The sequence below is a fragment of the Leopardus geoffroyi genome, chromosome C1 (assembly GCF_018350155.1).
Source record: "Leopardus geoffroyi isolate Oge1 chromosome C1, O.geoffroyi_Oge1_pat1.0, whole genome shotgun sequence".
NCBI lineage: Eukaryota > Metazoa > Chordata > Mammalia > Carnivora > Felidae > Leopardus > Leopardus geoffroyi.
Window position 1 is genome coordinate 215189877 of NC_059328.1, and position 18707 is coordinate 215208583.

An 18707-nucleotide genomic window follows, 5' to 3' on the forward strand; every position below is an offset into this window, starting at 1 on the left:
CTGGTTTACTCCAGTCGTGCTCAGGTACAGAAGGTGGTTGGGTTGCTGATCCTGGACAGCGGCTTGGATGGGCAGGGCCTGCAGAGGTCTGGGGCGGGGGTGGGGGTGGTCCCATGGCGCTAGGAGCTCTCATGGCCACAGAGGGCTGCGGGCTTGTTGGAAAGATGGTGGAGCCCAGAGGGGCCTGAAGGCCTGCGCAGAGGACAAGCTTGGAGGCTGGAGAGCAGACATTGTGGGAATGAGGGCATGAAATGGAGGAGTCGTCCCTGTGGCAGGTCCTGGTGATAAAACAAGTTGTGTCACAGTGGGCAATTGACCTAATCTCTTGGACGTTCAGCTTCCTCCTGGGTAAGTGGAGATAATTCTGTCCTGAAGTTTCAATAAAAGGAAGACTCTCAGGAAAAGTTCATTCTTCCCTTCAAGCTTGTATCTGTCAGCGTTTGCTGCGTAACAACTCAGAAAAAATCTCAGCAGTTCACAACAAGAAACATTTCTTTTCCGGTCCTGGGCCTGCAGGTCAGCTGGTTGGCTGATCTAAGCTGGGATCTCCTGGACTCAGCTACGCTGGGCTGGACTCCACGTTTCTGATCAGCTCCTGGTGTGTTCCTTATCCCTGTATCCTCAGCCCACGCTGAAGGGCCAGAGGCTCCCTAGGGCACATCATCTCATGGCAGATCGCAGGGGTCCAGGGCGGGCAAGCAGAACCCCACATTGCCCATTAAGCCCTGAACTTGGAACTGGCACTTTTGCCTACATTGCGTTGGTCAAAGCAGGTCATGTGGCCAGACCCAACATCGGTGGGCAAAGAAGTAAATTCTTCACACTGTAGTGCAAGGTGTTGCAAGATGCCATGATGAGGGGTGTGGCTGTGAAATTCTGTAGCAGGGAAGGGCCACTCAGCCTCAGCCCTCCTTCCCAAGTAGAGTGAAGTCCGGGCTTCGGTTTATGTGAGATCCTAGAGAAAGCATGAAACCTTTCCCACAGGGCCTGGCAGCCTAACTGGGATGTTGGGTATGATGCATAGTTTCTAGCTGTCAACTGTGACTATTGACAAAGGACCCAGCCTTTCCCAGGGTCTGCACTGTGGGCCTGAAGTCCCCAGATGGGGATTCCCCCATCGAAACACCCAGACCACATGCTGGCAGGCAGAGCGTTGTCATTGCCTGACCCCTGGCCCCGACTGTGGTGGCACCGACAGAGACCTCAGACGACGCATCTCAGAACTGTCATTTCAGAACCAGCCAGAGGCACCGCGTTACCATTCAAGCTGCAGCTCCTTTGATGTGAGAGGTTCAAAGCACTTTATAAGCTGTTCAAGTCTGTGAGGAGAGCGCGGGGCTTACTCCCCCTGCACAGATATCAGAGAGTGAGAGGCAGAGATTTGGGACCTCGTGATCTCAAATCCCAGTGGGGATCCCAGCTCACGAGCGATAAAGCTGAACGAGCTGCTGAACGCCTGGTGGGCGAAGGCTGTTGACCCGACACCCGGGGCTTCCCCGGCGGGAGAGTGCAGTGGGCAGGGCCGTTGGCTGTGTCGGTGAGGGCACGGGGCAGTCTGGGAGGGGGCTGGCTGCTACAGAAGCGGGAGCCGGGAACCGAGAGGCGGAGGGTTCCCAGCCTGAGGAAGGGGCATGGGTTGAGAAATGGAGATGTTGGCTCGGGGCACCGGGGAGGGATGTGGATTTAGAAGTAAGTGCAGACTGGCAGGGAGCAGAACTCATGCCAAGTCGTTCTGGGAAGTCTGCCCAAGACAAGGCAAGAGGAAAGCCAAAGAACCCAGCTTCAGGAAGTGGGGACAGGTTAGAACAAGGGAGATGGGAGACCCCAGCTTGATGGCCGGGAGTGAGACAGAGCCCCCCACCCCATGCAGTTCCGGGCTCCCCGGACCCAGTGGGCAGCCTGGTGCCCACCTGGGAGCTGGGGGTGAGCACGGCGTGAGCTGGGAGCCGTGCGCCCTGCTGGCTGCAGCTGGTGGGTGGGGCTGGGGCAGGCTTGGCCGTCCGCCCTTTTCTTCCTTTTCGCTTCTTGCCTCCTCACAGAGCTGCCACATGTGAGACCGAACCAGCCTCGTGTTGGCTTTCATGCTTTCGGCACCTTCAGACATGTGATCGGGGTGGGGGGGCGGGGGGGAGGCCTGCCACGGGGCAGGTCCATCGGAGACAGAACCGTGCCCACGGGTTACATCGCCCACCCCCACCCCCATCGCCGCCCACCACAGCTCGGAGGGCAGGCCCGCTGCCACCCAGGATATGAGCTTCTCCCACCCGCGGGGTTTCATACCACCCAGCCCGCCCATTGCGCCGCTGGGGGCTGAAGTGTGCCAGAGGATCTCCAGCCACCTGGTCCCACCCCGAGTTGGCAGCTCCCTGTGTCTGCTCTCCTCCTTCCTGTCTAGCTAGAAAGTCCGTGACACCTCCCCCCTCCTCTCTCTTGTCTTGAAACTTTCCCTTGGGTGCCGTTCTTCCAACAGCGTCACCCATACAAGTGGCTTACCCACTCTGAGTCTGTTTTCTCAGCTGTCAAATGGGGCAACGGCACCCACCTGTGATATTAGGTATACTGTAAATTAGACAACATACCTAACATACCTGGCCCGGTTTCGGTTTCTTCCCTTTGGGGAGGGTGGGGTCGTCACCCCAGAGAGGTTCCAGGAGATCCCTGAGAGGGATCCCTCCCCTGCCCCTGGCATAGGACGACAGCAGGCAACGGTGTTCTTGCTACCACGAACTTATCTTCTGTCTCCCGTGGCCAACGCCTGGACTGTTCACGGCTCCTAAACGAGGAAAGGTGGCGTAGAACCTGTCCCCTGCACCTGGAGAGTCCTTGTTCCCCTCCAAGTGCTCCCACAGCTCCCACCCGCCAAGCCCCTTGAACTCACAACACCAGGCTGTTTACAAAACACGGCAGCTCCAGGGGCGCCTGGGTGGCTCAGTCAGTTAAGCAGAGGACTTTGGCTCCGGTCGTGATCTCACGGTTCCGTGGGTTCGGGTCTGTGGGTTCAAGCCCCACATCGGGCTCTGTGCTGACAGCTCAGAGCCTGGAGCCTGTTTCAGATTCTGAGTGCCTCTCTCTCTCTCTCTCTCTCTCTCTCAAAAATAAGTAAACGTTAACAAAAATTAAAAAAATAAAACTTGGCGGCTCCAGCTTCTTGCAGCCTGACTGCCAGAAAGTGGCGCCTCTGAAAGGTCCCACAAATAGTTCTGAGACCCTCGAAGACCCCTCAATGTGCCCTCCACCGGCACCGAGCATTGTCCCTTTCTCCTTCATCCGCTCCCGCTTGTGAGGGGCTGTGGCAGGGGAGACCCTTGGAGAAGTTTGTGCTGCCCTTTGGGTACCCCGAGGTCACCAGGGTCCCTGCCCCTGCCTCTGTCCGCGCGCGCCGTGTGACCCCCTACGGTTGTCTTTCCATTCTTAGTATGTTAGTATTATTACAGTTCTGAGCGTCAAAGATGTTTCCAAGATGTAGTTTTTGTACACAAGCCTCCAGAAACGTTTTCATCCAACTTTTTCAAAATCTGGCACTCTTAGACAAGATGCCTTGTAAACCCCTCTCCTCTGTGTGTGTCTGCTTGTGTGCACGTGTGTGTGTCAAATGGGCTAGGTTACAAAAACAGATTTTAAAAACTATTTAATTACTGCGTACAGCTCAAAAAAGCGTTTACATGTGACCGAGGTGCAGAGTAAGATAAATTAATCTTTTTTTTTTTTTTTTTAATTTTTTTTTTTTCAACGTTTATTTATTTTTGGGACAGAGAGAGACAGAGCATGAACGGGGGAGGGGCAGAGAGAGAGGGAGACACAGAATCGGAAACAGGCTCCAGGCTCTGAGCCATCAGCCCAGAGCCTGACGCGGGGCTCGAACTCACGGACCGCGAGATCGTCACCTGGCTGAAGTCGGACGCTTAACCGACTGCGCCACCCAGGCGCCCCAAGATAAATTAATCTTAAGATACATTGTAAAGTTACCATCCTTCCCTTTATTTATTTATTTTTTAAAGTTTATTTCTTTATTTTGAGAGACTGAGAGAGAGACAGAGAACGCCGAGGAGGGGCAGAGACAGAGGGAGAGAGAAAGAGAGAGAGAGAGAGAGAGAGAGAGAGAGAGAGAGAGAGAGAGTCCCAAGCAGGCTCCACACCATCAGCACAGAGCCCGACACGGGGCTCGATCCCAGGAACCGTGGGATCACGACCTGAGCGGAGATGAAGCGTAGGCAGTGTTATGGACTGAGCCACTCAGGCGCCACACAAAGTTACTCTCTTTGCCTTTAAAATTACTCACTATGTTAGGAGGGTACATTTTGGGCCCCATTCCTCTCCAGACGCTCCCGGCTGGCGTCAGCATGTTTAGCGTCTGTGCGTGCTTGCCTGAATCTCCTGTTACTGTGGTGGTTGGCAAACAGTGACGATTTCCATCATTCCTTCAGCAGTTATTAATTGGCATTCTCCTGTGAGGAAGAGCGTTCTCCGTCTCATTTGTTTCCATCAGAATAGACTCACCAAGTGCGCGTTTATTCCATGAATTATAATTATTGTTAGTATTCGTTTTGCTGCTCAAACGGAGCTCAGATAATCCTCTTTGTTTTCTGAGCATTTCCTTATTTTCTGGGACAACGGATGCCCCAGGTCAATCGCAAACGCTTCCTGCCGGGCCCTGGAATCGGCCTTCTCTCCCGGGAGCCCGGCTCTTTTTAGCGCTGAGTGGTGTTTAGCGACCGAGACCTAAGCTCCGGGTTTACTGACTGCAACTGCGGCATCTGTCGTTGCCTCCAGGCTGCGTCAGCAGACAGAGCTGGGACGCGTGTGGGTACACATGCACGCTCACACGGGCATCAGTGTTTACCTGTAAACAGGTGAACTCGCCCGGAGTTCACCCTGATACGTCCCCGTCCAACACGACACTACGGAGTTCATTCTAGCCTGACTCCTTTGACAGTGAGAAGCCCCGCTCCCCTGTCTCTGTATTTCTCGCCCTTTGTCCGTTTCCCCGTGCGTAGCCAGTCTCCTGCTCTGTGCCCCTGGGCCCCCGTCAGACTTCCTTCTACGGTTGCCCCACCTGTGTCTTCTGCCTGCTGATCACCTCCTTGGCCCCAGGCCCCAAAGCCCTGCTAGCCCTGGCCCCTTGAAAGGGAGAGCAGGGAAAGGAAGCAAAGCCATCAATATGGTTTATTTTAAGTTTCTTTATTTATTTTGAGTGAGAGAGAGAACACAAGTAGAGGAGGAACGGGGGGGGGGGGGGGAGAGAGAGAGAGAGAGAGAGAGAGAGAGAGAGAATCCCCAAACAGGCTCTACACTGTCAGCACAGAGCCCGATGTGGGGCTCAAACTCACGAACTATGAGATCATGAGTCAGACGCTTAACCCACTGAGCCACCCAAGTGCCCTCTGATGATTATGTCTTAAAGAGAAGAAAAGGGGCACCTGGGTGGCTCAGTGGGTTAAGCCTCCGACTTCAGCTCAGGTCATGATCTCGCGGTTTGTGGGTTCAAGCCCCGTGTCGGGCTCTGTGCTGACAGCTCGGAGCCTGGAGCCTGCTTCGGGTTCTGTGTCTCCCTCTCTCTCTGCCCATTCTCTGCTCACGCTCTGTCTCTCTCTCTCTCTCTCAAAAATAAATAAGCATTAAAAAAAATTTAAAGAGAAGAAGAAAAGGGGAGGGAGGGAAGGGCAGGGCTGACTGTTTTTTTTTTTTTTTTTTTTAATTTTTTTTTTTTTTTTCCAACGTTTATTTATTTTTGGGACAGAGAGAGACAGAGCATGAACGGGGGAGGGGCAGAGAGAGAGGGAGACACAGAATCGGAAACAGGCTCCAGGCTCTGAGCCATCAGCCCAGAGCCTGACGCGGGGCTCAAACTCACGGACCGCGAGATCGTGACCTGGCTGAAGTCGGTCGCTTAACCGACTGCGCCACCCAGGCGCCCCGAGGGCTGATTGGTTTTTAAGGAGACACATCCTGGGGTCCCTCCTAGGCCATATAGTTGAAGAGGGATTTCTAGATCTGAAGTTGGCCTCCAAAGCTCTTCCCAAACAGGACTATCCCCTCCTTTTTTCCTCATTAAGGGACACTGACATCAACCGAGTCACTGAAACCAGAGATCTGGAGCGTCCTTCCTGGCCCCTTGTCCCTCACCGACCCCTCCCTGGCTGCTCCGGGCACAGCTCTGGCTCTATCCTGGCCCCTGGCCCTCCACCACACCTCCCCCGTTTAAGCACCAGAGTGGGGCTGCTAGGCTCCCCGCCCCGCAGACTCTATCCTGCCCTACACTAACTAGCCAAACTGACATTTTCAAAAATGTGAATCTGATCAAGTACACACGCACACGCTTTTAAATGTCTTTAGTGGCTCCAAATCAATTTTAGAACAAAATCCAAACTCTGCAAAGCCCCAAAGGTCTCTCTGCTTCCTCCTTCTTCACCCAAGTTGGGGTCTGCAATTCTTAGGAAGAGGTTTTGAGAGACAGAAGGTTGTAAAGGATTGAGAACAACCCCGAGGGCAGAAGGGAGCCAAGGAGAGAAAACAGAGGGGAGGCAGAGGCGGTGGCCAAAGGGAGGTGGGTCCCAGCTGCAGCTGGCAGCAGAGGGGACAGCGGTGTCCAGCCCCTGCTGAGCTCCTCTCTGAGTAGACAAAACACTGCTGGGCCTCAGAGGTCAGGAGGTGATGCCCCAGAAACGGAGGCTGGGCCTGGACGTTACCCCTCCCTCTGCTCCATTGGCACGGTGCCTCAGGGGATGTGTGGGAGCCCCGGGTCTGGGGGGCCACGAGGCCTGGGCTGAATCCAGCCCTGCCCCCACTGCCCCTCTGAGGCCTCCAACGCCTCTCCAGCCTCCAAGGGAAAATGGGGACAACAGTGACACCGGCCTCCCCACAGCCCTCCCGGCCCCTTCTTCACAAACGGTATCGTCACCTGCTCAGGAACCTCCAGTGACTTTCTCCCTGAACTTAAATGAAATGCTTTGCTGTAGTGGGATAACGAACACGGTCTGGGGCTTCTTCCCCCGCTCCATAGTTCTTTCTCGTCCTCTGCACGGTGACTGCATATGCTTGTTAATTTAAAGCGATTGTATATGCTTGTCAATTGGCGGAAGCTTGAGGAGGGGGCGCCTTACAGCAGTGGCTTCCTGGCTCCCCTGTCGGATCCCACTCTGCTCCCTGCGCTGGCTTCCTCCTGTGTGTTAGAGCTCTTTCGGTTCCCCATTTGGAGATCCCAGACAGTGCTGAAGTTAAAGTTACCCCCTGGGAAAGTTTAGCCCATCCAGCGCTCTGGCCTCCCTGCCCTGCTCGCCCTTCCTCCGGAGGGTGTCTGAAATTCGCAGTTATTTCTGGACATACCACGTTTCTCAGAGTGCACAGCCCTGAGTCTCCAGCAGACTGGATATACAGCTGCCCTTTGTCGCAAAGACCCTGGTGGTGGTCTCTTCCTGAGCCCTGGCGCTGGGGCTGGCCCTCTTCCCTTGCTGTACCTTCCCCAGGAGCACTGTACCTGGGTGAGCTCAGGGGCCAGATGGAGGGGGAAGAGGCCTTTCCCTGCAAGGCCCAGCCTGGCAACCCGCACCTCTGTTTCCTTCTGCAACTTGTCAAACGCGAGGCCTGTTTTATGCCATGAGCACATCTCCCCAAACAGAGGTGGGGCGGGTCATTACCCTTGAAGGGGCTTCAGGGACTGTTTGAGGCTGAGCCAAGCAGGGTCCCTTTCCTTCTAGGACTTAGAAACTCGTGGGGAGGCAGGCATCGCTGGGTGTGGGGACGAGGGCTTTGTGGAAAGGCTAGTGCTGGAAAGTGCCTAGAACATTCCAGAGACGAGATTATAACGGAGACAGAAGAGACCGGTGTTTTGTTTCACCATCTGAACTACCCCCTACCAGATTTTTTCCCGTGTGACTTTTGGTGATGAACGTAAATTCACGTCCGTTCTGTCGATCCCCCAAATCCCGAGAGGCGCCTGTCTGCTCTGTGCCCACACGCCGTAAGTTGACAGGCTGGCCTAGCACGGGAGACGCTTCGCTCTTTGCATTTTCAAAGTCGAGCTGGTATGTGCTCTAGGTGTCTGCCGAAGAGAGAAGGAACTCACTCCTGGTGGCAGGGGAGTCGCCACAGAGCGCAAAGCCGGCCATCCATTGGCAGTACCCTGGGGAGGGTCTATAACCACGTGGGGCTTCAGGGTTTCTCTGTTTCAAAATGACTCGGTAAATCTCCTCAGGAAGGCCGTGGCTGCGGAATGCGGAACAAAGTCTGGAGGCCCCAACAGTCAAGGATGGAGGGCAGCCCCCCTTCCCCGAAAGCGCGGCCGGTTCCCTCTGCCCTGCGAGCGCTGCCTTCCCACTGCTTCCCTGGGGGCCCAGCCAGCACCGCCTACATGTGCCGAGGCTCTTCCGGTAGAGCCCACCTTCGCTCCCTCCCCAGCGCCGGTTTCCAGCTGGTGGAGGGGAGGCACAGCCACGTGAGGGTGCAGGACGGCCTGTCCTGGCCACAGAGGGCCGCAGCTCCTGCCGGACGGCCCTCTTGGGGCTCCTACACCTGCCCCCCTTCGTGGGTGGTGCCACAGGGCGGCAGCTGCTCCCCTGTTGCCGCCTCCGGAAGGCTGTGCCCCTCTCATTGGTATCCCTGCACCCCCATCCACTAAATTCTCCCCCAAGGCCCTGATGTCACGTGACATCCGGCTCCTGCCAGGACCTGAGTGATACATACAACAGACTTCTTGTCAGCATTTGTAGGTGCAAGTTGTTGGAAAGGCAGCGCTTTTGAGGGAGGGCTGTGGTCCTGGGTGGTGAGAGGGGGGACCTCCCCACTGCCAACACCGCCCCACCCCGTTGCTTCGCATCCCCTGCCCCGGACCCACATCGGGTCCTCTCTGACCATCTCTCCTGGCTCCAGATACCCGGCTCCTACCCCGACTCCACCAGAGCAAGTCCATCCAGCCACTAGTTGCTGGGACCTCCCACTGTCAGGGCCCCCAGACCTGGCCCCTGTCCACAGGGTACGTGGTAACGTGGATATGAACGTGACCTGGCCCCTGTCCCCGAGGGACCTCAGTGTTCCTGCTGGCCCATGGTCAGCGCCCTGTTCACCTGGAAGCCCCGACAGCTGACTCCCTGCTCCTGTCATTGACTTGACAGTGTTTGCTAGGTGGCCCCCAAGTCTGGCTCTCCTCTGAGCAGCCCCATCCCCTTGCTGGCCACACCACCCCACCCTCTTGGCCACCCTACCTGAGTGGAGAGCCTTTCTAGGTCCGGCTGAGGAGCAGGAAGGCCACAGCTGGGCTGCTCCTTTCTGTGCCTGCCAGGTGGGGACGCCCACCTCCTGTCTGCGCTGCACTCCTCACCCCTGCACCCCACCCTCAGCCTGGGCCAGCTCAGGAGCTTATATAATCCTGGGCACCCTGACCTTTTTCTCTTCCTGTTGCTGTTCTAGAATGTGCTTTGAACATAAGTTATTCCAGGAGTCTCTGCGAACCCCTTCAAATCTTAGTGCCAAGAGCAAATACTGATGAGAACAGTTCCTCCTCCGGAGAGACCCTGACTTTGGCCTAATTGGCATCCTGCCATCCACGTTTCCTCCCCGTCTGTGCTCCCTGTTGACCCACACGTGCACAGCGTGTCTTCACTCCGCGTGGGATCTGCTGCGTGTAGACCTGCCCCCTGGCGAGCGCCCCATGCCTTTCCTGGGTGCTTCCCTCTCAGGAGTGGTGGGGGAGGTGCAGGAAGGCATCCCCTCCCCCCAGGAAGCAGTGCCTTTCAGTGACCATTCACTGGCTTGCGCACCCGTCCCCGAAGACAGTCCTTGAGGCCTGGGCTCAACCTTCACCATCTACCTTCCTGGGTTTGCCAGGCCCTGGCTCCCTGGCCTCCGTGAACCGTCCAAACACAGGAAGGGTCCGGCATGTCTCTCCTGCCAACAGCACTCTGCATCCGCTTCTGGCTGCCTGGTCCTCCCGCCTGCCTCCTGCCTCACGGGATCTGTAGGGATTAGATTCATGTTAGGGGGCCCTGTTCCTCTGCATGCTTAAGACACTATTTCATCAGTTCTAAGACGCTTATTTTCTCACATTGAACATTTCTGAAATAAAACGTGTCCATGCTTAATGGCAGATCCTAGTTTACGCGTTAGCCTTTTTAGGGCTGTGCGTAACAACGTGTGTCTTAGCATCGATGCCTCTTAAGTCCCACCTCCAGCGTGCCCCCCTCAGACACACATTCCTGGCAGAGAACCCTCTTCCACACTGACATATGAGCCGTTTCCCTTTGGCTTTCTTCGGTGGTTTCATATCCTTGTTCCATACGCCTAAAAGCTTGTCGTCCATTCGCTGCAAATTCTTTGGCAAGGTGACACTCACCACGGCTGCTTTAATGGAAGTGAGTTCATCGATTTTGCATCATGTCAGATTATTGTTGTTATTCTGCTCATTTTTGGTTTTGAACCTATTCTTGTTGCTTTTGAGAAGGTCTGCTGCTCAGAGATTTCTGGTTCCATAATGTTTGAAAGAGATTGCTTAACATGGGGCTTTGTGACGATAGGGAATTTATTGAAAATGATCTTTAAAAAAAACCCTTTGTTAAACTATGAATTTACTAACTGGCTTAAACAGCACAGTCACACACACATAGCCTCACGTACAGATTTGCACGCATCTGGTGCAAATGCACAAACGAATACACTTGGAGAGACAGAGAGGCCACGTGGAGAGCCGAGGTGAAAGTCGGGTGGATTCTTGTTGAAGGCAAATGCATCCTCACTACAGCATGGGGTTAACCACCAGGAGCAGGGCCTCAGGGACAGGTCTGAGTCCTGGTATGTTCCCAGAGGTCTGGGTCTGTCCCGGTCTGGATCATGCTGCTTTGTTTGCTATCCCAATCCCACTTACCTGTAGCCCTTCGTGAAGACCTCCAGACCAAGCAGCCACCCCCAGCCTCCCACGTCAGTCCCAACCATGCTGGAGTAATGGGTACCTGACTTGGAGGTGGGCAAGTCAGGACGGTCCGGCCACACTAAGCCAGACCCCCTGCGTTCGCCCACCTGGCAGGCTTTCCATCCCCCACCCTATTGTCCTGTTGGCCTTCCTTCCCACCTGTGGTCAGTCCCAGCCCCTTCAGCAAGAAGGCTGCTGGCAGCCCCCAGGGCAGCATTTGGACCTCTGGTTTCAAACTCCAGTGATGGCACCTTCTCAGCTTATTGTAAAATTCCATGACTGCCAGCGGGCGCCTGGGCGGTACAGTCGGTTAAGCACCCGATTCTTGATTTCATCTCAGGTCACGATTTCACGGTTCATGAGATCCAGCCCGACATCAGGCACTGCGCTGACAGCATGGAGCCTGCTTGAGATTCTCTCTTTCCCTCTCTCTATGCCCCTCCCCTGCTTGTGTGCACTCTCTGCCAGTATAAATAAATAAACATTTTGAAAATAAATAAATAAAATTACATGACTGCCGTGGACAAGATGGGTGTTATGAAAACGCAGGTGAACTTAGTGTTAGGACCCAGATGGCTGTGCTCTGACTCCAGGGAAGCCCCGCCCAGAAAGGGGCGTCCTTTTGTATCATCCCTGTGCCCACCAACAGCCTGGTCCCTTTCCCCTGTCCAGCTGCACCAGGCTCACTGCTCCTCCCCAGAGCCCGGCTACATCTCCCTCCTCCACCCAGGGCAGCAACCCCACTCAACCGCTTCTTGGCTGGATCCGGAACACCCGGCCTCACACTGTCCACGTTTGCCCTCTGTGCCAGAGGGAGGGAGAAGTCCAAGATGCCTCTGGGTTTTTGGCTACGCCAGTGGGGGCATGATGCTGCCATTCCTTGAGACAGGGAGCACGAGGAGAGGCAGGCAAGGTACTGGACAGGAAGGGCGGACAGGACTTGGGGACACGGTGGGTTAGGAGGGTAGGGTACTGCATTCAAGAGAAGGTGAGTCTCATTGCGGTTCTCACATCCAGCCCTGCCCTCTGGTAGCTTCTTGGTATGGGCGGGGCCTCAGTGGGTGGAGCCGCCATTAGCAATGCTGGCTGCCCAAGGCCCACCTTGAATTTTTTGCTGGAGCCACTGTAAAAGCAAGAGGAAGGAGACCTGGCCCCAGGGCATTTGAACAACACTGCAGAATCACCTGCTGGCTCCTCTGTCATCAGCAACAGAGATATAAATCAGGGAAAAATACTGTGCTGCCTCACCATTTTTCTGAGTTTTGATAAAACAGAATCTTAGCAAATGAAAATATTAAAATTAAAGCAAAACAATTGCCAGAATAGATTGCCTTGTGTTTAAAGATAAATTATCTTGGGCGGGGGGTGGGGGTGGTGAGAGGAAATAAAAATAATTCCCCAACAGAACACACATATACACACAGTCTAGAAAAACTTATTCCCATGTATTAAAAGTAGCTCTAGGGTGCCTGGACATCTCAGTTGGTTGAGCATCCGACTTTGGCTCAGGTCATGATCTCATGGTTTGTGGGTTTGAGCCCCACATTGGGCTCTGTGCTGACAGCTAGGAGCCCGGAGCCTGCTTCAGATTCTGTGTCTCCCTCTCTCTCTGCCCCTCCCTCACTCACACTCTGTCTTTCTCTCTCTCAAAAAAAAAAAAAAAAAAAATTAAATTAAATTAAAAAGAAGTAGGTCTCTTGGGGTTTGGGACTACAGGTGAGTTCTTTTTTTAAAAAAGTCTGTATTTTCTAATTTTGCCATAATGAAAATGTATTCCTTGTATAACCAAATGCTTTTTAAAATAAAAGTGAAAAAAAAAAAAACAAACAAAGAAAAAGAATCTTTAAAACTGTCCTATTTGTGCCTTTTGCAGACTGGTTCTTGGGGCTGCTGGCTCCAGGATGTGAGGGTGTGGGCGTGGCGGACAGACACTGCGTGGGAGCCCAGGGCTTTTTCTGGATCGAGGTCACTCCCTCGGCCTTGTTGGTCTCTGCTACAGGTGGCCTTTGTGGTTAGGTGATGTCCCAGCCAGTTCAAATGTGTTTCTGTTTGGGGTTCTGTCCTCAGGCGTCCGAAGGTGTCCCCATGAGGTTCTTCACCAAGCTGGACCAGCTCATCGAGTTTTACAAGAAAGAAAACATGGGGCTGGTCACCCACCTGCAGTATCCGGTGCCCCTGGAGGAGGAGGACGCAGGTGATGAGCCAGAGGAGGACACAGGTAGGAAGGGGTGGAAGGGAAGGCAGAAGGGGAACAGGGACCCTCTAAGCACGATGGGGGGAGAAGCCCCGGGATGTTTCTTTCACTACAAGGCCCTGTAGATTAAGTGAGTCTGATTATCTGAGGGAGAGAGGGTGACGTGGTGGCTAAGGACACGCTAGCAAGGTAGCTCTGGGGTCCGACAGACCTGGGTCAAACTTCCTGTTCCCGAGCTTCATGGCTGTGTGACCTTGGGCAAACTACTTAACCTCTCTGAACCACAGACTTCTCTTAAAGAGACAGTAAAAATAATATGTACCCGTCAGGGTGTCACCCAATGAGTCAATGAATGTAGCACACAGTAAGCACTCAATATATGCAGCTACCATCCTTATCAAAGTAACTAGCTGCATTTCACTGTAAGGAGAATGGGTGAGGAAATACTTGCAACTGACTGGAAGGCCTGTGAGAGAGGGGTTTCTTTACATCATCTCTAAAAGGAAAACACAGTAGAGCCCCTGAAAAGTCTGTGAGAGTCAGGCCTCCCCTTAAAACCGTGGAGGGCCACAGACCAGTCAAACAGGAGCCCGGCAGAGGACCCTGCAGCACAGAACCCCACCTGGACGGCACCCTTTTCGCCTCAAAAGTTCGCTTTCTGGGGCGCCTGTTCAGCTTAGTCAGTTAAGCGTCCGACTCTTGATTTCAGCTCAGGTCATGATCTCATGGTTTGTGGGTTCGAGCCCCACACTGGGCTCTGCACTGACAGTGTGGAGCCTGCTTGCGATTCTCAGTCCCTCTCTCTCTGCCCCTCCCCTGCTCGCGCACTCTCTCTCTCTCTCTCAAAATAAATAAATAAACATTTAAAAGAAAAAAAGTTCACTTCCTAAAAGAAAACCTGAGGTAAGTTACTGAACCCCTCAACTGGTCAGGGTTCCTCCTAAGTCCCAGGGCCTGGAAACAGGTCCCCTGGACTTGCCCCCCCCTAAGAGGGGGCAGGTTAGACCAGAGATGCTGAGGTCCCTGGGCTGGCTCCCACCCTGTCCCTGCAGGCTGCTGCCCGCCATGTGCTGGGCGCCCTTTTCACCCCACTCCCACGGCCTGGCTTGTGGGCCACGGGCCCATCTTCCTCCTGACTTCCTGGGGACCCACTCTGAGTGGTTGCACAGTTCATAGACCACCTCAGCAGAGGATAAACTCTGAGGAGCGGAGTTCTCTGCGGAGGAGGTGAGGGCCAGGCAGAGTGTTGGAAAAGGACCGAAGCTCCGTGGAGACTGGGACGAGGCCCAGGCAGCCCGTGTCCCTTCTCACCTCCCTCCGCTGAGTAAGAGGTGCCCTCATCTGAAGTAGCCCCAGACGACATGTTCCCGGTGAGTCCAGGGTCACTCACCTGCTCCATGCCACGGCCACATGTCCCCCGGCTGTCCCCAAGGCCTCGGCCTTGATGCTGAGAAGCCGTCCTGCAGAAATGCCCTTCACACGCTGGTGTCCTCACTCCCAGCACACCTGATGGCTTTCTGGCGATGGCCGTCTGGAGAAAGACCCCGGCACCCTCACTAGCAGCTGGGAAGAGAAACCCAGTCTCGTGACGGCTGGCTTCACTTCCCCAAAGGAGGCGCAGTTGTGGGCTTGAACCCAAGCAGTGTGACAGTCAGCCACGCCGCCCGGTCCAGGGGTCTGATTTGGCTCAGGTCTCAAGGTGCTGCCAGTCCCCCAGGGCTCAAAACGCACTCGTATCACCGCAAGAACCCCAGGCCACGGAGAGTGTGACGAGCTCATCCTTTAAAGATAATGTCCCCGGGGCAGTCCTGTGGCAGGGGGCCCTGGTGTGGCCATTCGGTGTGGGAGGAGGCCCCAGACAGGAGGTCTTGGACCCAAGGGGCTCGGATCCCTCGTCCATTTGTGCTGTGCACAGGAGAGCAGTTCCCCTGAGGGTGAATGTGCAGGAGTCCTTTCTCCCAGGCCAAATTCAAGTTGTTTGTTTTATACTTCAGTTCTCTGGGTGAAGGAGGCCCTCGCTTTCTTTATTTGTCTCCTAGGGTATGGTGGGGAGAGAAGGAACTGCAGAAGCTGGAGGGAAAGCAGAGGAAGGGAGGCCGGGGTGGGAGAGAGAGGAGCCGGGCCTGCTTGCTCCCCACCCTTGCGCCTCCTGTCTGGGGAACTGGGCCTGTGCCCCATCCAGGGCCCCTGCCTCAGCCCTGAAAGCTGGCCTTCCCGCTGAGGCTGCTGGCTCCACCTGTCCAAGGCCAGCAGCCCTGCCTGGCGCCCAGCTGGCGGGTGTTTGCTAAGCGCCTCAACGGGCCAACCTAGCCGCGTGGCCAAAGACTTCTAAGACCGGGCCCCTGCCATCAGCAGGCCCCCCATCTAGTCAGGGAGCAGAGACAGAGGGGACCATGCAGGCACAGATGGGGTCTGTAACTGGGCGCAGCGGCCTGGACCCCCCTCCCCGACACGGGAGGGGTCACTACGCCAGAGACCCTCTGTAGTGGGGGGTGACCTTGAGAGAAGCGAGTGCTCAGACCAAATGGCGTTCCTGCTCTTCTCTTGAGTAGAAGGTGTCCTGTCCCCTCCTGAGCTGCCACCGAGAAACATCCCTTTACCTGCCGGGCCATGTGAGGCCAAGGAGGCCCCTGCTTCCAGCGAGAATCCGAGAGCCACCGAGGTCAGCTGGTCGAGCCTTTCCGAGCTATTGTTTCAGCGACTGCAGAGCATAGACACTAGTGGGTGAGTCCCTCCACCACGTGGCTCGCGTCTCAGAGGCCCGCCCCCGTGCCACCGCCCCCAGGCAGCTCACTCCGCGTCACTCCCGAGGGTGCCGACGTTCGTTCCGGTGGCTGTGCAGCCCTCCGGCCTCCCGATGGCAGATGTGAGCGAGCCCAGGTCACCCCTCTGCTGCCCGGGCACGGGGCGGCCCGGCCCCGGTGCCCCGTCCCCACCACGCCCGGCTGCCTGGCAGGAGCTGGTTATGGACTGACGAGCGGTCCTCCGCTACAGAGGCCTGGTCTAGACGTCAGGGGCCTATGCTGTGATCCCCTGCCCGGGGCTCGCCGTGAGCTGCATGTGGCATCCTCCCCCATCACATATATCGCGACTGCCGTGGGGTCCATGGAGTCCGATGGGCCACAGAGGGTTCACTGCAGGCTGGACCTGCCATGTGGCCCTTCCCAGCTCCAAGGGGGCCACCTTGGTCACCCGTACATCGGCCAGATCAGTGTCTCTGTGTATGGTATGGGCTGTGATCTACACCGCACGCCTCTCCTTTCTCCGTGGGACATGCAGTCATTCTAATTCTTTAGAATCTCCTTGGTCTGAGTCCAGGCTCCCGGGATCTTGTCCCGTATGTAGGCCCACACTGGCTCCTACGGGTCCGTGTCGATGAGACCCTGCAGCTTCCTCGCTGTGTCCTCCTGTGTCTCTCTTAGCAGGCCCAACTCTTCCCCTGCTGGATGGTGGCAAGTGGGGGTATCGCGTGGGAGGGGTGGGAGTTGTCTTACAGACCACAGGCCCTGAGTACAAGACCAGCCAGGGCGGGTGGCCTTAACAGGAGGGAGCTCTCTGAGGGGAAAGATGCCCCAGTGCCCAGCACATTGCCTGGCACGGAGGAGGACTGCCCAGGTAGGGCTGAATGAGCTAATAAGTTAGTACGTGGTGACTTCCGTGCATTCAGAATCTTAAAAATATGTTTTTTTGTTTGTTTCTTTGTGAGAAAAAGGCCCCCTCGAAGAATATCGAGGGGGTAATGCAGGGCTAATTAGCTTCAGGGCTACTGCAATCTCTCTAGCCTGAAGGATCAGTGAGGACAGCTCTCCCACCATCCGATTTGGCAAAATACAGAGGAAATGTCTGAAAGTACACACGAGCCGCCAGGTTGCTAAGCTACCTGGTGTTGTTATATTTCCACTTTGAATACCCCTGGATTCTTCTGTAGGCCCAGCAGGTCACATCCTGGGTGCACTCCTTGAATGACTTGTGTTGTCCCTGAAATAGCTAAATCCCCAATGTTTTCAACCTGTCGAGGTGTTATCACCCCTACTCCCTCCTTGTGTGCACATAACAACTACTTAGTAAACCATTCCGTATAGAGCCATCGTGCAGTTTCCACGAGGGTCTGTTTCTCTCCAGGGTTAGATGCTAAATGGACTGAGCTCCTTGGGGAAATAGGCTCCCGACTCCCTGGCATGTCCTGGTCAGTCCCTCCTCTCTAGGGACAGGTGCTCTCTGGGGCCGCCCGGCACAGTGACACAGGACGAGGTGTGCAGCCTCGAGAGAGAGGGCAGGGGGCGGCTGGGGGCTTGTGTGCTCTCTGTTTCTGCTCCTCAGCTAACACATGGCAGTGGGGCCCTCCTCACACTTCTGCTGGGAGCTGGGGATGAGTAAACGGAGCACAGTGGCGGGACCACGGAAGCAGTGACACAGGGCTTGTCCTCTGTGCTCTTCTGGGTCGTGGAAGACTGAGATTCTGCCTCGTGTTTTAAAGTCAGTCTGTTTTAGGGCGCTTGGGTGGCTCAGTCAGCTGAGCGTCCGACTTCGGCTCAGGTCATGATCTCGCGGTCCGTGAGTTCAGGCCCCGTGTCGGGCTCTGTGCTGACAGCTCGGAGCCTGGAGCCTGCTTCGGATTCTGTGTCTCCTTCTCTCTCTGCTCCTCCCCCACTCTCGCTTTGTCCCTGTCTCTCTCTCAAAAATAAAATAAACATGAAAAAAGTAAGTAATAAAGTCAGTTTGTTTTGCATGGAAAATAGCTTTTTACGTGAAGGACTGCCTTTTGATTATTCTTCGCTATAAGACAGCCTGCACAGTCTTTTGTGCAAGTTAATTAGATCTAATCAGGCCATAGTTAATAGTTATTATGAGACTGCTGAGTGAAATCAGGCTTCTCTGATAAACAGAGTTCGCATCTTTATGTGAACACTTTCCTACAACAAACGTCCTAACAAATACAGCTTCCTATAACAAGCACTCGTGGTCTCAGAATTATGAGTCCGGTAGTCTTTGGAACCGTTAAAATACATACCTTACTGCCGTGGGAGTGACTTTGTCCTTTTCAGAGACAGACTCAGGCAGAAACTGGATTTTTATGATGTCAAGACCCAGAATGAGTGTAGATTAACCTTCAATGTGATGACAGCCGGGGTGTAAATAAAGAGTTGCTGACTTCTCACTCTAAGTCAGTCCGAATGGCCAATGGCCGAGGGCCTTTCCAGCTTTAAGGAAAGCTTAGGAGCAACAGCTTTCCAGTCTTTCAAAGATCCTGGGGCACCAACTTGATTATATGTCAAGGCTGGAACAAAGATTTTTAAAGCTTGTAATAATTTTTTCACACAGGCAGATCAACAACCTTTAGTCTCAGCTTGCTCATTTGTAAAATAGGGATAATAGCAATAACAATAATAATAATAATAATAACTGCCTCCTAACATTGGTTTGGAGACTAACAGGGAAATGGGGCATTAAGTGCTCAGCAGAGTGAGTGCTATGTTACGCCCAGGAAATATTTGCTGTGATTATGATTTGAATCATTACAGGAACAAAGACTCTAAAGTAACCCAGGGGTGCCTGGGTGGCTCAGTCGGTTGAGCGTCCGACTTCGGCTCAGGTCACGATCTCGCGGTCCGTGAG

At 54.7% G+C, this 18707-nt stretch overlaps 1 protein-coding gene across 1 annotated transcript in view; it reads left to right on the top strand.

Moving 5' to 3' along the window:
* Nucleotides 1–18707, top strand: part of INPP5D (inositol polyphosphate-5-phosphatase D) — a 124051-nt gene that overhangs the window by 40906 nt on the left and 64438 nt on the right. The window contains exons 3-4 of the mRNA XM_045481760.1: nucleotides 12965–13115; nucleotides 15644–15815. Coding sequence (XP_045337716.1) covers nucleotides 12965–13115; nucleotides 15644–15815 — 323 coding nt within the window. The remainder of the gene's footprint in view (nucleotides 1–12964; nucleotides 13116–15643; nucleotides 15816–18707) is intronic.